Source organism: Dipodomys spectabilis, unplaced genomic scaffold, assembly GCF_019054845.1.
Source record: "Dipodomys spectabilis isolate Male_0828 unplaced genomic scaffold, ASM1905484v1 ptg000085l, whole genome shotgun sequence".
Classification (NCBI taxonomy): domain Eukaryota; kingdom Metazoa; phylum Chordata; class Mammalia; order Rodentia; family Heteromyidae; genus Dipodomys; species Dipodomys spectabilis.
This window is the reverse complement of record NW_024870762.1, coordinates 828,343-844,734: the sequence shown is the minus strand read 5'-3', so window position 1 is coordinate 844,734 and position 16,392 is coordinate 828,343. Positions and strand designations below refer to the sequence as shown.

The 16,392-nt window shown below is 42.3% G+C and overlaps 1 protein-coding gene across 1 annotated transcript in view; it reads left to right on the top strand.

The window, feature by feature from the left end:
• Dnah8 (dynein axonemal heavy chain 8) overlaps positions 1 to 16,392 on the top strand; it is a 211,723-nt gene that overhangs the window by 33,795 nt on the left and 161,536 nt on the right. The window contains exons 11-16 of the mRNA XM_042683923.1: positions 1,570 to 1,767; positions 3,718 to 3,794; positions 5,062 to 5,161; positions 6,641 to 6,760; positions 8,519 to 8,654; positions 12,835 to 13,022. Of these exons, the coding sequence (XP_042539857.1) occupies positions 1,570 to 1,767; positions 3,718 to 3,794; positions 5,062 to 5,161; positions 6,641 to 6,760; positions 8,519 to 8,654; positions 12,835 to 13,022 (819 nt within the window). The remainder of the gene's footprint in view (positions 1 to 1,569; positions 1,768 to 3,717; positions 3,795 to 5,061; positions 5,162 to 6,640; positions 6,761 to 8,518; positions 8,655 to 12,834; positions 13,023 to 16,392) is intronic.

Genomic DNA, 16,392 nt, shown 5'->3' with positions numbered 1-16,392 from the left:
TAACTGGCTCACAGATTCCTGCACTTATTGCGATTGACTTTTCCATCCCTAGTTTTTGCCTTCTCCTAGCTATGGCAAACTTCCCCATCTCTCAGGATGTCAGTTCTGCTTCTGTCTCTGGGTCTGGAACATACAAGCTTCTGCTCTTGACCACTGCATTAGGCTGAGATGAAGTGCTATGGTAACGGACAGACCCAGGAGCTGTGGGCACGTGTGGAGGCTGGTGTCAGTGCTTCTGGACTAGTGTGTATGGTGTGCTCTTTGGCTTTGTTTTAGTTTGTTTTTAGTAGACAGGGTCTTACTCTGTAAATTACTAGCCTGGAAATTGCTATGTGTCTGATGGTGGCCTTGAACTCCTGATCCTTCTGACTCAGCTTCCTGAGAATTATAGGAATACACCACCACAATCTGCTTGTTACTTTTGCTTTTGGTGCCTTACCTAAGAAACTGACATATGAAGAAGGGATATATTTTTAATTAGAAAGATACTGTTATGGTTCAAATTCATAAATAGGCTCATTGGTCAGAGCCCATTCCACAAAGATGTTTATGTTTCATAAGAGCATTACTTTGAGCTGGGTTCTAATCCCCTCTGCCTCCCCAGGAACTAGAAACCTTACCAATTTACAACTGGATGTACTTTGGTCATGGTAGAGTTTTAGAGCTGGATCTTAATTGTCTGTTGGCAGTAAAGCTCTTTGGTGGCATGTCTAACTCTAGATATTTGGTGTCACAGACAATCCATTGATGCTAGAGGGATGGGGTGGTAATGCCTGGATGCATGAACTGTGCTCTGTCTCTTGAGAGTTCAAAATAAAGTCTCAAGAGTTCTCAAGCAGACAAATGCAGCAATCTCTAGAGGTGCAGAGGCCTCACCGGATTGCTGGGTTATCCCTTGGGACCACCTATCTTGCAGATGTATTTTTGGTAGGGCTGATAACCTTGCCTTGAATTATTGTCAGGATTTTCCCATAGTTCACTAGCAATGGTTAGTAAGCTGCCTGGATGGGCTTTCCCAAATGAGCAAGGCACAGAATGGGTCCCTGTTAGATTAACCCTGTGAACTCTTTAGTAGTTAAAGATAGAGTCAGAAGGGCAAAGTCAGATTCTATGAAGGAAAGCTGAGATTCTAAGTGCCAATAAGCAAATGGCAAAGTCAAAGGACAGATAGGGTTGAGTTTGGGGCTGAAAAGCTGATATGGTTCTAGGCCCTATTGCTTGCTTTTTTTTTTTTTGTTTGTTTGTTTGGTCATGGGGCTTGAACTCTAGGCCTGGGTACTGTCCCTTAGCTCTTCAGTTCAAGGCAAGTGCTCTACCACTTGAGCTAAAGCGTCATTTCTTGTTTTCTGGTGGTTAATTGGAGGTAAGAGTCTCACAAACTTTCCTGCCCAGACTTTGAACCGTGATCCTCAGATATCAGCCTTCCGAATAGCTAGAATTACAGGCATGAGCCACCAGTGTCTGGCTATTGCTTGCTTTTTTGGTCAATGATTCTTCAAGAGTTTGTTAAGAACTAGTTCTAAAGGAGGGTCCTAATATTTAAAAATGACATTTTTCTTTTTTTTCAAGATTACAGAAATGATAACAATTGTACAAACATATTCAGCCTTGAATAATTCTACAATAGAAGGCATAGATATTATGGCAATAAAATTCAAAAATATTTATCAAGGGGTTAAGAAAAAGCAATATGACATTCTGGATCCACGAAGGACAGAATTTGACACAGATTTCTTAGAATTTATGGCAAAAATCAATGGTTTAGAGGTAAGGAGTTATATAAACTTGTACTCAGGAAAGCTGATGAGTGGCCAGTAGTACTGTCCAGCACTGTAATTACAAATGTTCATATACATTAATGTTTGCATACTTCTTATTTTAAAGTCGGGTTACAAACTGATTGAATATATTTGCAGTGTGGATAATTTTTTAAAGTAGCCCACAAAATATTTTCCATCTTGTTGAGCACTGGTGGCTCATGCCTGTAATTCTGGCTACTCAGGAGGCAGAGATCTGAGCATCACCGTTCAAAGCCTGGGCAAGAAAGTCTGTGAGACTCTTACCTCCAATTAACCTCCAAAAGTGGAGCTCTAGCTCAAGGTGGTAAGTGCTAGCCTTGAGCAAAAAAGCTCAGGGACAGCACCCAAGCCCTGAGTTCAAGCCTTAGGACCAGCACAAAATACAAACAAAAGAAAAATTGTATTTGATTTTTGTTGTGCCAAGGAATCAGGGGTTCAATAGAGAGTTAGGGAACATGGATGGCCAAGTAAAATGGCTTCGATATTGATAAAACAAATCACATCTTGTTTAACTGATGTGAGATAGAACAACTTGAGACACACAGGTGGGTCTGGTTGAGACACAGCCCTCACTGCCTGCAGGGAAAGGAAGCCATGATCTAAGGATCCAAGGCAATAAAGTGCCTGGCATGTGGGCGGAGTTGATGCTTCAACTGACTTCTGATACAAAGCTCTCACCTTCTGCAGGTTTCCTTCCATCTTACTGTATAGTAAGTGGTTGCTCTCCCTCAATTACTGCTTCTTTGCACTCTGGAGGTTAACTATCACCATCAGTTCAGACCCCTGATTGTAACTCAGCTTCTGACCCTTCCTGGCCCTAGAGGAAGAAGGTCCACCAGGGCTTGCTGTGGGTGAACAGATAGCTCCTGCAGCTGTGGCCCACAGAGCTGGCATGGCATCTCTATATGCCTTCTTTATTTATTGAATTTAAAAGTAGCCAGATGCCAGTAGCTCATACTTGTAATCCTAGCTCCTTAGGAGGCTGAGATCTGAGGCTCAAGGTTCAAAGCCAGCCCAGGCAGATACATCTGAGAGGTTCTTATAACCAGTTAACCAAAAAGCTGGAAGTGGAACTGTGGCTCAACTGGTAGAGTGTTAGCCCTGAGCAAAAAAGCTCAGGGACAGGTCCTGTGTTCAAGCCTGGCACAAACAAAAACATTATTGAGATATTTTAATTTATCTTTTTTTGCATTAAGTCTTTGAGATCCAGCATGTATTTTTATTATTTTTATTTTGGGGAGGGGGGTCTGGTCGTGGGGCCTGAACTCTGGGCCTTGGCACTGTCCCTCAGCTCTTCAGCTCAAGGCTAGCACTCTACCACTTGAGCCACAACGCCACTTCTGGCTTTTTTCTTTTTGCTTGTGTGGTGCTGAGGAATTGAATCCAGGGCCTCATGCATGCAAGGCAAGCACTCTACCACTGAGCCACCTTCCCAGCCCCCCCAACATGTATTTTTATACATCCAGACATTGCACTTTTTTTTCTTTTTGGTCTGTTGTGGGTCTGGAATTCTGGGCTTGGGCACTGTCCCTCAGCTCTTCAGCTCAAGGTGAGTGCTCTCCCACTTGAGCCACGTCGCCACTTCTGGTTTTCTGGTGGTTCATTGGAGATAAGAGTCTCATGAACTTTCCTGCCTGGGCTAGCTTTGAACTGCGATCCTCAGATCTCAGCCTCCTGTGTAGCTAGGATTACAAGTGTAAGCCACTGGCACCCAGCTCAGACATTTCACTTCTAAGTAGTGACCTGTCAGGTACACAGTAGTGATGCGTGGCTTGGTTTCTGCCATGTTGGCTGAGCCTTAGGTAGTATGTCTGTTTGAGGCTATTTTGATTCTGTAAGGAACTCATTATCTTGTTCAACAAAGCTAATCTCTTCCTTGACATTGAACATTACTCAAGTTATTAATGTTTTATTTTAGTTACAAATACAAGGGTTTATGAACACTACTTTTGGAAAAATCTTATCATCTCAGCAGGCTCTTCAGCTACTTCAAAGGTATGTATAATGCTTCTAAGCAGGGTCTTGTCTAGGCAGGATAACTTTCTATCCAAAAATACAAATTTCTTGGAAATCTTTCCTGTATAAACCATCAAAGTTATAAATATTAGTTTGTTTTCAATGATTACTACATAGACTGGCAAAATGGGGGAGTCCTGTGTCAGAGGCCCTTTTGGATCAATCTCTTTTCCCTTCCTCCCTCCCTCCCTCCCTCCCTCTCTCCCTTCCTTCCTTCTTCCTTTCTTTTTTTTTTTTTGTTGGTCGGTCATGTGGCTTGAACTTAGGGGCTGGGTGTTTCCCCTGAGCTCTTTTGCTCAAGGCTACCAGTCTACTACAGGACTTTGAGCCACAGCTCTACGACTAGTTTTTGAGTGGTTAATTGGAAATAGGAGTCTCACAGGGCCTTTTTGCCCAGGCTGGCTTCAAACTGTGATCCTCAGATCTCAGCCTTCTGAGTATTGAGGTTTATAGGTATGAACCACTGGCACCCAACTTCTTTTCTGAGAGCCAGCAGATCTGTCTTTGGACCTGGCTTGGCCATTGCCCTATACTGTATAGTTGTTCTACCTTGACAGACCATTACAAGATTAAAAGTAGACATGAAATGACTTTGAGATTGACAGAAGTATCATATTTTCTCCTCCCCCCTCTATTCATTTCTTTACCTACAATATGCTGTTGTCAATTCATTTCTCTTACCAAAACATTATGGCAGCACTTCCTGTACATGAGTTAGTGTGCAATGGAAGTGATGTTTGGCTGACAGTCGGTATTGTGACTGTAGATGTTTGTAACTCTGGAACCATGGATATTGGCAGTGGTAGTCAGTATGCTTCCCACCATCTCTGCTATATCAACTTCCCATACATCCTTTTAGTATTCATTTAAATGCCACTTTTCCAGGAAAGTCTTTCTTCATTACTCAGCTCCTCAGACTGGCTAAGTTTCCCATTATATGCATTTCCAGTACCCTTCCATCTTTTCATTGTACAGCAAGTGGTTGTCTGCCGTAGTCCCTGCTCCTTTGCACTCAGGAGTTTGGCCACTACCACCAACCCAGTCCCTGAGTCTCTTGACTGTCATCTGTGATGGAAGGGTCTAGGAGAGCCAGGAACATGCCTTGTTTATCATTGTATAACCCAGGATAATGCGTGAGGCCTAGCACAACTGTTTGTCAAATGCATGAATAAGCCTTTAGTACTCCAGTAATTCTTAGTATATTTCTCATTTCCCTTTTTAATCACTCATCACGAATTCCTTTCAGATTTCAGAAGCTGAACATTCCCTGTCTGCAGTTAGAAATCAATCGTACAATTGAGCGAATTCTTCAGTATTATGTGGCTGAACTTGAAGCTACTAAGAAGGTAATTGTCAATTTATAAGTGGAATAACACATTAATACCAAAGGGGGAAAAATTTTGTGTGTGTGTGTGTGTGTGTGTGTGTGTGTGTGTGTATGAGAGAGAGAGAGAGAGACAGACAGACAGACAGACAGAGACAGACAGAGAGACAGAGAAACTGGAACTTGTCAGGGCCTTGGGGCTCTTGGCTTTTTCACTCACTTCTTTTTTTTTTTTTTTGGTCCGGTCATGGGGCCTGAACTCTGGGCCTGGGCACTGTCCCTCAGCTCTTCAGCTCAAGGCTAGCGCTCTACCATTTGAGCCACAGCGCCACTTCCGGCTTTTTTCTTTTTGCTTATGTGGTGCTGAGGAATTGAACCCAGGGCCTCTGGCATGCAAGGCATGCACTCTACCACTGAGCCACCTTCCCAGCCCCCTTGACTCACTTCTTTTGGCTGGCTAATTGGAGATAAGAGTGTCATGGACTTTCCTACTGGGGCTGGCTTTTAATTGCAATCCAAAAATCTCAGCCTCTTGAGTAGCTGGGATTACTGGTGTGAGTTACCAGTGCCAGTCCTGGCCTTGAACTCAGGGTCTGGGCATTGTCCCTGAGCTTTTTGCTCAATACTAGCACTGTACCACCACTTCTGGCGTTTTCTGTTTATGTGGTACTGAGGAATTGAACCCAGGACTTCATGCATGCTAGGCAAGCACTCTACCACTAAGCCACATTCCCAGCCCAAAAAATTCTTAAAAGTATCTGCCAAGGTTTTCAGAACCATTCTTTTATGTGAAGGACAGGGAGTCACCTCAGTAATGTGGGAAGGAACTGACAGCATACTGCTGGACATCTAGCACCACACTTTGCTCATAAGAACTATCTTCTTAAGCCAGTACCATGGCTCACACCTGTAATCCTAGCTACTCAGGAGGTGAGCTCTGAGGATCTCAGTTGAAAGCCAGCCCGGGCAGAAAAGTCTGTAAGACTCTTAAATTAATACCAGAAAACCAGAAGTAGTGCTGTGGTTCAAGTGGTAGAGTGCTAGCCTTGAGCTGGTGAGCTATAGGACAGTACCTAGGCCCAGAGTTCAAGCCCCAGGAATGAAGGGCGGGGTGGGGTGGGGTGGGAAGAAACCCAACTGTCTTCTTTTGCCATAGTAGTCGTTTGTGTATACAGGTGCGCATTTAGGTTCACCATTTTTTTCATACTGGTTCTGGAGAGAATTACAGTGGATACTGCAAAGCTCTTCTTTTGAATACCTCTTTAAGATTTGAGATAAGGGCAGAAGAAAATGTAATAAGAAACAAAGGTTAAAAGAAGATTAAGTATCACACATTATAAATACTGTTTTTGATCTATGGGTTATCCTCTCTGAAGTATATTTACATATTTATTAAGTATCTCTTGTATATACAACATGTAATAATGGTGTGAATATAGCTGTGCTTTTTTTCTTTTTTCCATTGTATTGAGTTTAAACATTAGCATATTTTTAATTACAGCTTTATCATTCTCAAAAAGAAGACCCCCCTCTTGCTCGCAATATGCCCCCTATAGCAGGAAAAATCCTCTGGGTGAGACAGCTCTATCGGCGGATAAATGAGCCCATCAACTATTTTTTTGTAAGCTAAGCTATTAATTAAATTTATAATATGCAAATTCTGGTGGTTGGGATGCAAGATTACATTACAAATGCATTGTATCCTGTCCTGCTTGTGCTCAACAAAGCAGTTGGAATCAGTGCTTTTACCGAGCAAAGGAAATTTAGCTTATAAACGTACTGGAGAGAGACGAGGCCAGGGCTTTTCCCTTCAGCTGATAAGCCAGTTCAATTACAGTTATCTCTACATTGGAGAGTTTTATACTGCTATGTCTTTTAACAACACAAGGCACTTGATAAAGGCTTTTAAATACAACTGCTTTGCAAACACAATAAAGTGCTGGCCTGCCACTGAAGCTTGCATTCCGTGGGGACTGATAGGTCACTGATGTGTATGTAATGTAAGAGACTGTGGGTGTGCTTACATGAGGAACTGGATGGAGAATGGCAGAGTGCACGCATGCCCTGCACTCTTGAGATGATTACACTTCTGAAAAACATCCACTGACTTGTGGGGCTGCCACTTTGTCCTTTTGTCCTTTTGTGTTTTGTTTTTTTTTGTTTTTAGTTTCGTTCTTATTTAAGAGACAATGTAGCTGAAATAGAGTTGATTTGTTTGATGCTTATATCTACATACAGAACAGAATTGTTTTAGATGATAGTCTTGCGAGTAACTTTGTTTAGAGGACATTACTAAATATGTTTCTGCTATTTCTCTTTAGCTGCCATCATTTATGGGGAATATTTAAAAAAAATTAAAATTCTGGCCTTAGATCAGAAATCACCCTGGCCTCTTTTTGAAACTTCATCCCTTCCATTTGTATTTTTATTTTTGTAAGTTTTAAAATTTGTTTTTGTCAGTCGTAGGGCTTGAATTCAGGATCTGGGTGCTGTCCCAGAGCTTTTTTGCCCAAGGTTAGTGCTCTACTACTTTGAGCCACAGCGCCACTTCCAGTTTTCTGGGGGCTAGTTGGAGATAGGAGTCTCACAGCTTTTCCTGCCTGGGCTGACTTTGAACTGCAATCCTCAGATCTCAGTTACCTGAGTTGCTAGGATTACAGGCGTGAGCCACCAGTGCTCTCTCATTCCTTCAATCTTCAACAAAAGGGGAATTTGTTTTTTTATCCTTTCGTAGATGGCTACTGTTTTTTTAATTGTTTTATTGTTATTATAAAGGTGATGTACAGAGGAGTTATGCTTTTAGGAAAGTACCCTCATGCTCACAGTTCAAGGAAACCCAGCCAGAAAAGTGGGGATAGGGTTAGAAAATTGGAGGTGGGGCTGGGAAGGTGACTCAGTGGTAGAGTGCTTGCCTTGCATGCATGAGGCCCTGGGTTCAATTCCTCAGCACCACATACGTAAAAAGACAAAAAACAGAAGTGGCGCTGTGGCTCAAGTGGTAGAGCGCTAGCTTTGAGCTGAAGAACTGAGGGACAGCGCCCAGGCCCAGAGTTCAGGCCTCACAACCGGGACCCCCCCACACACACACAAAAAAAAAAAGAAAAAGAATTGGAGGTAGAAATAACTAATGTCTGAATCTGGCTATGGGTGGTAAATAATCTTTATGTCTTCATCTTTCCAGTGTTCTTTCTACTGATAAGGCTTACCCTCTCCTTATTCTAGCTTCTCTTGCCATTCCTACCTCCATCTTTTTCTGAGGCCAAATCTAAATTGCTAGCACAATTATATGATGACTTTAAAGTATTAACAGTTTATGAAAAAGAATCTGTAGCCTCTTAAAATACACCTTTTTTGCTTTTGTCCCTTAAAAAATAAACAGAAAAACTCAGACATTTTATCAAGTAATGAAGGGAAAGCTGTGATCCGACAGTACAACAAAATCTCCTATGTCCTAGTGGAATTCGAGGTGGTGTACCACACGGCCTGGGTCAAAGAGATTTCACAGTTACACTACGGTGAGTGGCAGACCGGGGCTTGCTACTTCTGAATGAGTTCCTGACGCCAGAGAATTTTTTTTAGAATGTGAGGCTATTCAAAGTTTAGATTTAAGGATGTACAATGGTTTATTTGTTTATAGTTTGTTAATATTCTGGCATTTCAAGCAAAAGTTGTCATGACCTTTAAAAGTGATAAACTAAGTTATGACTTTCTTTGGAAAACAGTATTTAAATGTGAACATATCTCTGGAGATATCTCATAGATTTACGTAGGTTTTACTAGTCATTTTCTTATTCTTATTACAGATTCAAAGGTTAGTCCCATTTCAGAGGAGATAAATAAATTTGTAGCCTCTTCTCTCTGTGTCTTCTGTCTCTGTCTCTCCCCTGCCCCCTTTTCACGTTCCTTCTTATTTTCTTTTCCTATTGCTAAGTTCATTTCAGTTTTAAGCTCTAGCATTTTAAAAGTGTTGGGGTTTGGGCTTTGGATGGAGTTGAATTCAGGATTAGGCATAACTCTTTCCTTTCACCTTCCTGGCATTGTGTAGGATATGGATCCTGTGTGGACTCAAATATTGGTCAGCTAATCTGCCCATTTTGTCCTTCCTTAATCTTGACCTCTTAATCATAACTTGAACTCTAAGCCCTTGCCCGTGACTTTGGTGGAACTATATGGTGTACTGTAATAGTTCTCACTCTTCTGTCCGATCACCTCTGAGCAGGGATGGAACTGCAGGGACAGGTGCGACAAATTTTTCTGTCACTCGCAGTAGGAAGAGATGGGGCTCAGGGCCATTTCTATTTCTACTTCTTGGTTTCAGTGCTCATATTGTTTAGCTCTGGGGACAGAGGTGCTGTCCACAGGCCACTGATTCCCTGCTAAGCAAATCCTAGACCACAGGGACCCTACCCTGCAGGTGCCATCCGTAACTAGCACCATAGTTAAACCTGCAGTAAGCCACTTTTTCAGGCCTGTTCTTGGGGGTAACTGCTATATGTGGGGTCTATGGATCATAATGCAAACCTCTAACTATACCACTACTTTCAAAGGAGTACCAAGGTAAGTTTAAACTGGGTGCCAGTGGCTTATTCCTGTAATCCTAGCTACCCAGGAAGCTGAGTTCCGAGGATAGAGGTTCGAAGACAGACTGGGCAGATAAATTCTTTCTTTCTTTCTTTTTTTTTCTTATGTGGTGCTGAGGAATCGAATCCAGGGCCTTAGGCAAGCGCTCTACCACTGAGCCACCTTCCCAGCCCCTGGGCAGATAAATTCAAGAGACCTTTATCTCCACTAACCAACAAAAAACTGCAAGTAGACATGTGGCATTAGTGGTAGAATACCAGCCTTGAACCAAAAAAGCTAAGTGAGAGGATGAGGCCTTGGGTTCAAGCTCCAGTATTCACACCCACACCCACACACACACAAGCTCCAGTATTCACACACACACACACACACACACACACACACACACACACACACACACACACACACACACACACACACACACACACACACACACACACACACACACCCTCCCTTATTTGCCTTTTTCCATAGTTTAAGTGTTAAACTTTGTTTGTGAGTGTGTGTATGCATGTGAGTGTGTGTATGCATATGCGTGTGTATGTGCCAGTACTGGGTTTTAAATCAGATTATGAGTTCAGTGCATCTTGATCAATGTCACTCCTTCTAAATAGAATTTTTAAGAATGGAGGGCTGGGAAGGTGGCTCAGTGGTAGAGTGCTTGCCTTGCATGCCTGAGGCCCTGGGTTCGATTCCTCAGCACCACATAAGCAAAAAGCCAGAAGTGGCACTGTGGCTCAAGTGGTAGAGCGCTAGCCTTGAGCTGAAGAGCTGAGGGACAGTGCCCAGGCCCAGAGTTCAGGCCCCACGACCACACCCCCCCCAAAAAAAAAAAAATGGAAGCATGGAGTATGTCCTTTTTGCTTCTGCAATGCCCCCACTTTTCTTCTCCTCCTCCTCCTCCTCCTCCTCCTCTTCCTCCCCTCCCCCTCCCCCTACCCCTCCCCCTCCCCACCCCCCTCCCCCTCCTCCTCCTCCTTCTCCTCTTTTTTTTTTTTTGTCTGTAATAGGAATTGAACCCCCAGGCTTCCTTGTGCTAGGCAAGTACTCTGCCACTTGACCTACATACCTAGCTATCTACATATTTTTTGTCCTACTAGTCTTTTTTTTTGGTTTGCATCATCCCTGAGCTTTTGTTCAAGGCTGGCACTTGAGCCACAGCATCATTTCTGGCTTTTTCTGTTTATGTGGTACTGAGGGATCAAAACTAGGGCTTCATGCATGCTAGACAAGCACTCTACCACTAAGCCACATTCCCATTCCCTGTCCTACTAGTTTTTATGTCCACATACCTTCCTTTATTTGAACACATTCAAAACAAGCTCAACATATACTAGTTCCATGAAAGCCCTTTCTTAATCTTCCTTGGAACAAAATAATGCCTCGCTCCTCCAGAGTCTTTTTTTTTTTTTGGGTCCGGTCGTGGGGCCTGAACTCTGGGCCTGGGCGCTGTCCCTCAGCTCTTCAGCTCAAGGCTAGCGCTCTACCACTTGAGCCACAGCGCCACTTCTGGCTTTTTTCTTTTTGCTTATGTGGTGCTGAGGAATCGAACTTAGGGCCTCAGGCGTGCAAAGCAAGCGCTCTACCACTGAGCCACCTTCCCAGTCCTCCTCCAGAGTCTTTATACATCTGTCTTATCTGCTCTACACAGTCTTTTTTTTTTGTTTGTTTGAACTCAGGGCCTGGGCTTTGTCCCTGAGCCTCGGTGTTCAGGGCTAGCACTCCACCACTTGAGCCACAGCACTATGTCCAGCTTTTTCTGTTTTGTGGACTGAGGAATCGAACCCAGGACTTCATGCATGCTAGGCAAGCACTCTACCACTAAGCCATATTCCCAGCTTTGCTCTATACATTCTAAGACATGTTCTGTGTCTGTCATCTTGAATTCTTTAACTGACAATGCTAACTTTTTACATTTTCTTTTTTCTCTTTTGGTACTAGTCATGGGGCTTGAATTTAGGGCCTGAGTGCTGGTCACTGAGCTTTTATGCTAAAGGCTAGCACTCATCCACTTAAACCAAAGCTCCACTTCTGGCTTTTGGGAGGTTAATTGGAGATAAGAGTGTCACCAACTTTTCTGCCTGGACTGGCTTCCCACCATGACCCTCAGCTGTCAGCTTCCTGAGTAGTTAGTATTGCAAGCATGAGCCACCTGTCCCCAGCTCAACATGGAGATTTAATTTAGGGAAACTTCAAGCCCCTTTAGGATCCAGGCAGAAAAAAGTTTGAAGTCTATGGTGTGTATCATCTTTTGTAGTTCTGTTCCTCTTACCATTCTTTTTTAGGGGTTAAGTCATAACTCACAATATAAGCTATATGTGGGATCTAGACCTTAAAAATAAATGACAGAAGTAAATAATGGGGATTATTTTGGAGTGGAAACTAGTGGCAGGTGAAAGGAGAGGATGAATATGATTGAAGTATTTTATACACACGTATGAAGATAGAATAATGAGTGATAGGATAGGAATGAATAAGAAATAGAAGGGGAGAATTTGATCAGGTTACACCATGTGCATGTATGGAAATACCAAAATGAGGACTCTTGTACAATTATCATATGCTAATAAAAAATAAACAGCAGGTATCTTCGATCTACTCAGTAAAGTGTTGCAGGCTACAGGACAATGTCTTGGTCAAATACTATTTATCTGTGATATCATGGTTCTACAGATACTGTACTGGCATTTCTCTGAGTCCTGAGTGCTAGCTATGTGCTAGCTACTGTGCCTTAGCACTGGAGCCTCCAGAATTATCGTATTACCTTTAAGAAAGAAGTGAACCAGCCGGATGCCGGTGGCTCATGCCTGTAATCCTAGCTACATAGGAGGCTGAAATCTGGGGATCTCGCGTTTCAAAGCCAGGCAGGAAAGTCCATGAGACTCTTATCTCTGATAAATCACCAGAAAACCGGAAGTGGCACTGTGGCTCAAGTGGTAGAGCCTTGAGCTGAAGAGCTGAGGGACAGCGCCCAGGCCCAGAGTTCAAGCCCCACGACCAGAAGAAAAAAAAAAAAAAGGAAGTGAACCATTCAGTGGCGAAAGCCATGTCATGTACGTACTCTTAAGCAGGAAGGAAGTCAGAGTGAACAGTGTCCCTACTCATTCTCCACAGCCTTACAAGCCACGCTTTTCGTGCGACATCCAGAAACAGGAAAGCTGCTGGTCAATTTTGATCCCAAAATTTTGGAAGTTGTTCGGGAAACCAAGTGTATGATCAAGATGAAGTTGGATGTTCCCGAACAGGCAAAGAGATTGTTAAAATTGGAAAGTAAATTGAAAGCAGACAAACTATATTTGCAGGTAAGATAGATGGAGTTTTCTGATTATTTTTTGAAAGAGAATTTTGTTGTTGTTGTTGTGTGTTGTTGTGTGTATCCCTACAGGTATGCTGACATGAAGAGGAAGTTTGTCATGATGTTGATTCTTTTTTATGTTATGGGGCTTGAACTCAGGGCCTGGGCACTATCCCTGAGCCTCTTTTTGCACAAGGCTAGCACTGTACCACTTGAGCCACAGTATCACTAGGATGTTGATTCTTGACAGACGTAAAATGCTGACTTTCAAACACAGGAAAGACTGGAGATGGAAAGTAGGAAGGGAGAAGAGCATTAGACTTACTCTTAGACTTCTGGACAATAAATGAGAGGATAGTGATTTTGAAAAAGGTGTTCATAATTTTAAGGACTAAGTAGATTAAATATAATAATGTATTTAATACTTGAGTACTAATAAGATAAAAGTTAAGAAAGAGGCTGAGTGCTGGTGGCTCATACCTGTAATCCTAGCTACTCAGGAGGCTGAGATCTGAGGATTGCCAGTCTGTGCAGGAAAAGTCCACGAGACTCTTATCTCTAATAAACCACCATAAAACCAGAAGTGGTGCTGTGGCTCAAGTGGTAGCATGCTAGCCTTCAGCTAAAGCGCTGAGGGGGACAGTGCCCAGACCTGGAGTTTAAGCCCCGTGACTGACAAAACAAACAAACAAAGCATGCATGGAAAGCATTCTTCAACATTGTGAAATAGGGGGATATTCCCATGCCAGTTTACTAGTGGCCAGACTAAAATTCAAAGAAAAAACAACAACAGAGAAAATGGTTTAAAAAAAAAAGTGACATTCAAGCCAGGTGCAGGTGGCTTCACACTTGTCATCCTAGCTACTCAGGAAGCTGAGAGCTGAGGCTTGAAGTTCAAAGCCAGCCCAGGCAGGAAAGTCCGTGAGACTCTTAACTCCAATTAACCACCAGAAAACTGGAAGTGGGGCCCTGTGGCTCAAGTGGTAGAGCAGTAGCCTTGAGCTGAATTGCTTAGGGACAGCGCCCAGACCCAGAGTTCAAGACACATGACTGACAAAAAAAAGAAAAAAGTGACATTGTAGAAGATGAATCAAAATATATTCAAATCCTAACACACAGTTTCTACGAAGAGAGTGTAAGTACAACTAGGATTCTTTAGAATAGCAGTTCAAACAGTAAGATGTAGTGCGTCACAGGTGGCTCAGGCCTGTAATCCTAGCTACCCAGGAGGCAGAACTCTGAGGATTGTGGTTCAAAGCCACCCTGGACAGACAAATCCATGACTTTCATTTATGTATTTAAGTTAATTAATTAGTTAATTAATTAATTTTTTCAGTCATGGGGCTTAAACTCTGGGCCTGGGCGCTCTGCCTCAGCTTTTCAGCTCAAGGCTAGCGCTCTACCACTTGAGCCATAACACCACTTCTGGTTTTTTGGCAGTTAATTGGAGATAAGAGTCTCTTGGACTGCCACAGCTGGCTTTGAACTTTGATCCTTAGATATCAGCTTCCTGAGTAGCTAGGATACAGGTGTGAGCCAGCGGCGCTTACCTCCAATTAAACAGCAAAAAGCCAGAAGTGGAGGTGTGGCTAAAGTGATAGCACACTAGCATTGAGCGGAAAAGCCAAGTGAGAAAGTTATACCCTCTGTTTAAGCCCCAGTACTGGCATAAAAGTAAAAGCAACAAACTCTACTAATCTCAGCATTCTTTGGGTTCTTCAAGATGGCTGTAGACCTATATTTGGGATGTATAGGAAGACATATAAGTACAAGAATGTTCTTTTCAGCATTACTGGCAACAGTAAAAGATGAATCTGAATCCAACAGTAGAGGATTGATTAAATATGGGTCATGGAATAAATACAGAACAGTTAATAGAATTGCTGATTACTCAATGAGAAAGATTTCTGTTTGCTCTGATGCAAAGTGGGTTAACTATTTTCATAATCAGTCCTGACATAAGTAAATACAGACTTCTTGTTTCTGGCTAGAAGGAATAATATCTGTCATTTTCAATATGTCACTGTATTTAAGGCTCTTGGTTTAATTAAAATCCGTGTCTGGGCATAAGGGCAAACAGATAATGAGGGAGTCCTTTTGGAATCAAACACAAATCAAAGACGATTTCAAAATTTTGTCGCATTAGAAATTATAATTTAAAATTAGAGTTATATGTGAAACTAAGGATCAGTAAGGCTAAGAATATTAGAATAGTGATTCCCCCCCCCAAACAGTTCTTTCAGAGTAACAGCTATATTGAAATATAATTCACAAGCCATGTAATTTATCCTCCAAATATATAATTAAATGGTTTTAGTATATCCACAAAGCTTCACATTCAATTTTAGAACATTTTCATCTCCCCTCCCCCAAAGAAATGCCATTTCCATTAGAGTTTGTTTGCCATTTCCCCTCTGTTCTCCCCAAACTCAGCCCTGGAAACCACCCAGGCCCATTGTCTCTGAGGATTTGCCTGCTCTGGACATTCATACACATGGAATTAGGTCATATGTGGTCCTTTTCTTGGATTTTTTTTCACAGTTGCTTATTCTATTGTGGATGTAAAGGACTAGCTAATCTATTTAGTTTCGAGAAGCAATTGTGGCCTTAGAGATGAGTAAGTTTTAATGTGTTAGAAGATAATGAAGAAAGGGGAAAATGTATAAGATTCACAAACAGGTAATTATCCCCGCAATTTAAAATAAATATGACACCCACCAAGAGAAATAATCAATATGAAAAATGAAAATCCAAGTAGTGCCATTAACTTGTTGTTTAAAGAGAGACTGCTCAGAGAGCCAGGCAACTGGCTGAGATCTGAAGACCACAGTTCAAAGCCAGTCTGGGCAAGAAAGTCCATGAGATTCTTATCTCCAGTTAACCAGCAAAAAGCCAGAAGTAGATGTGTGGCTTAAGTGGTAGAGCTCCAGCCTTGAGTGAGAAAGCCAAGCAAAAGTGAGAGACCATGAGTTCAAGCCACAGTCTTGCATGAAAAAAAAGAAAGTTTAAAGGTGATGAAAAATATAGTCAATTGGTATAAATTTAAATTAGCATCTCTCTCTTCATGATAGCCAGACTTGAGACAACAGGTATAGTAACATCTTTCTGGTCTGAATAAAAATGTGACTACTGCTGGGCACTAGTAATCCTACCTTCTCCGAAAGCTGAGATCTGAGGATTGAGGTTCAAAGCCAGCCCTGGTGGGAAAGTCCTGTGAGACTCTTATCTCCAAATAATCACCAGAAAACTGCAAGTGGTGCAGTGACTCAAATGGTAAAGTACTTGCCTTGCGCTGAAGAGCTGAGAGACAGTGCCCAGGCCCAGAGTTCAAGCTCCACCACTGACCAAAAAAAAAAAAAAAAAAGTGACTACTGCCT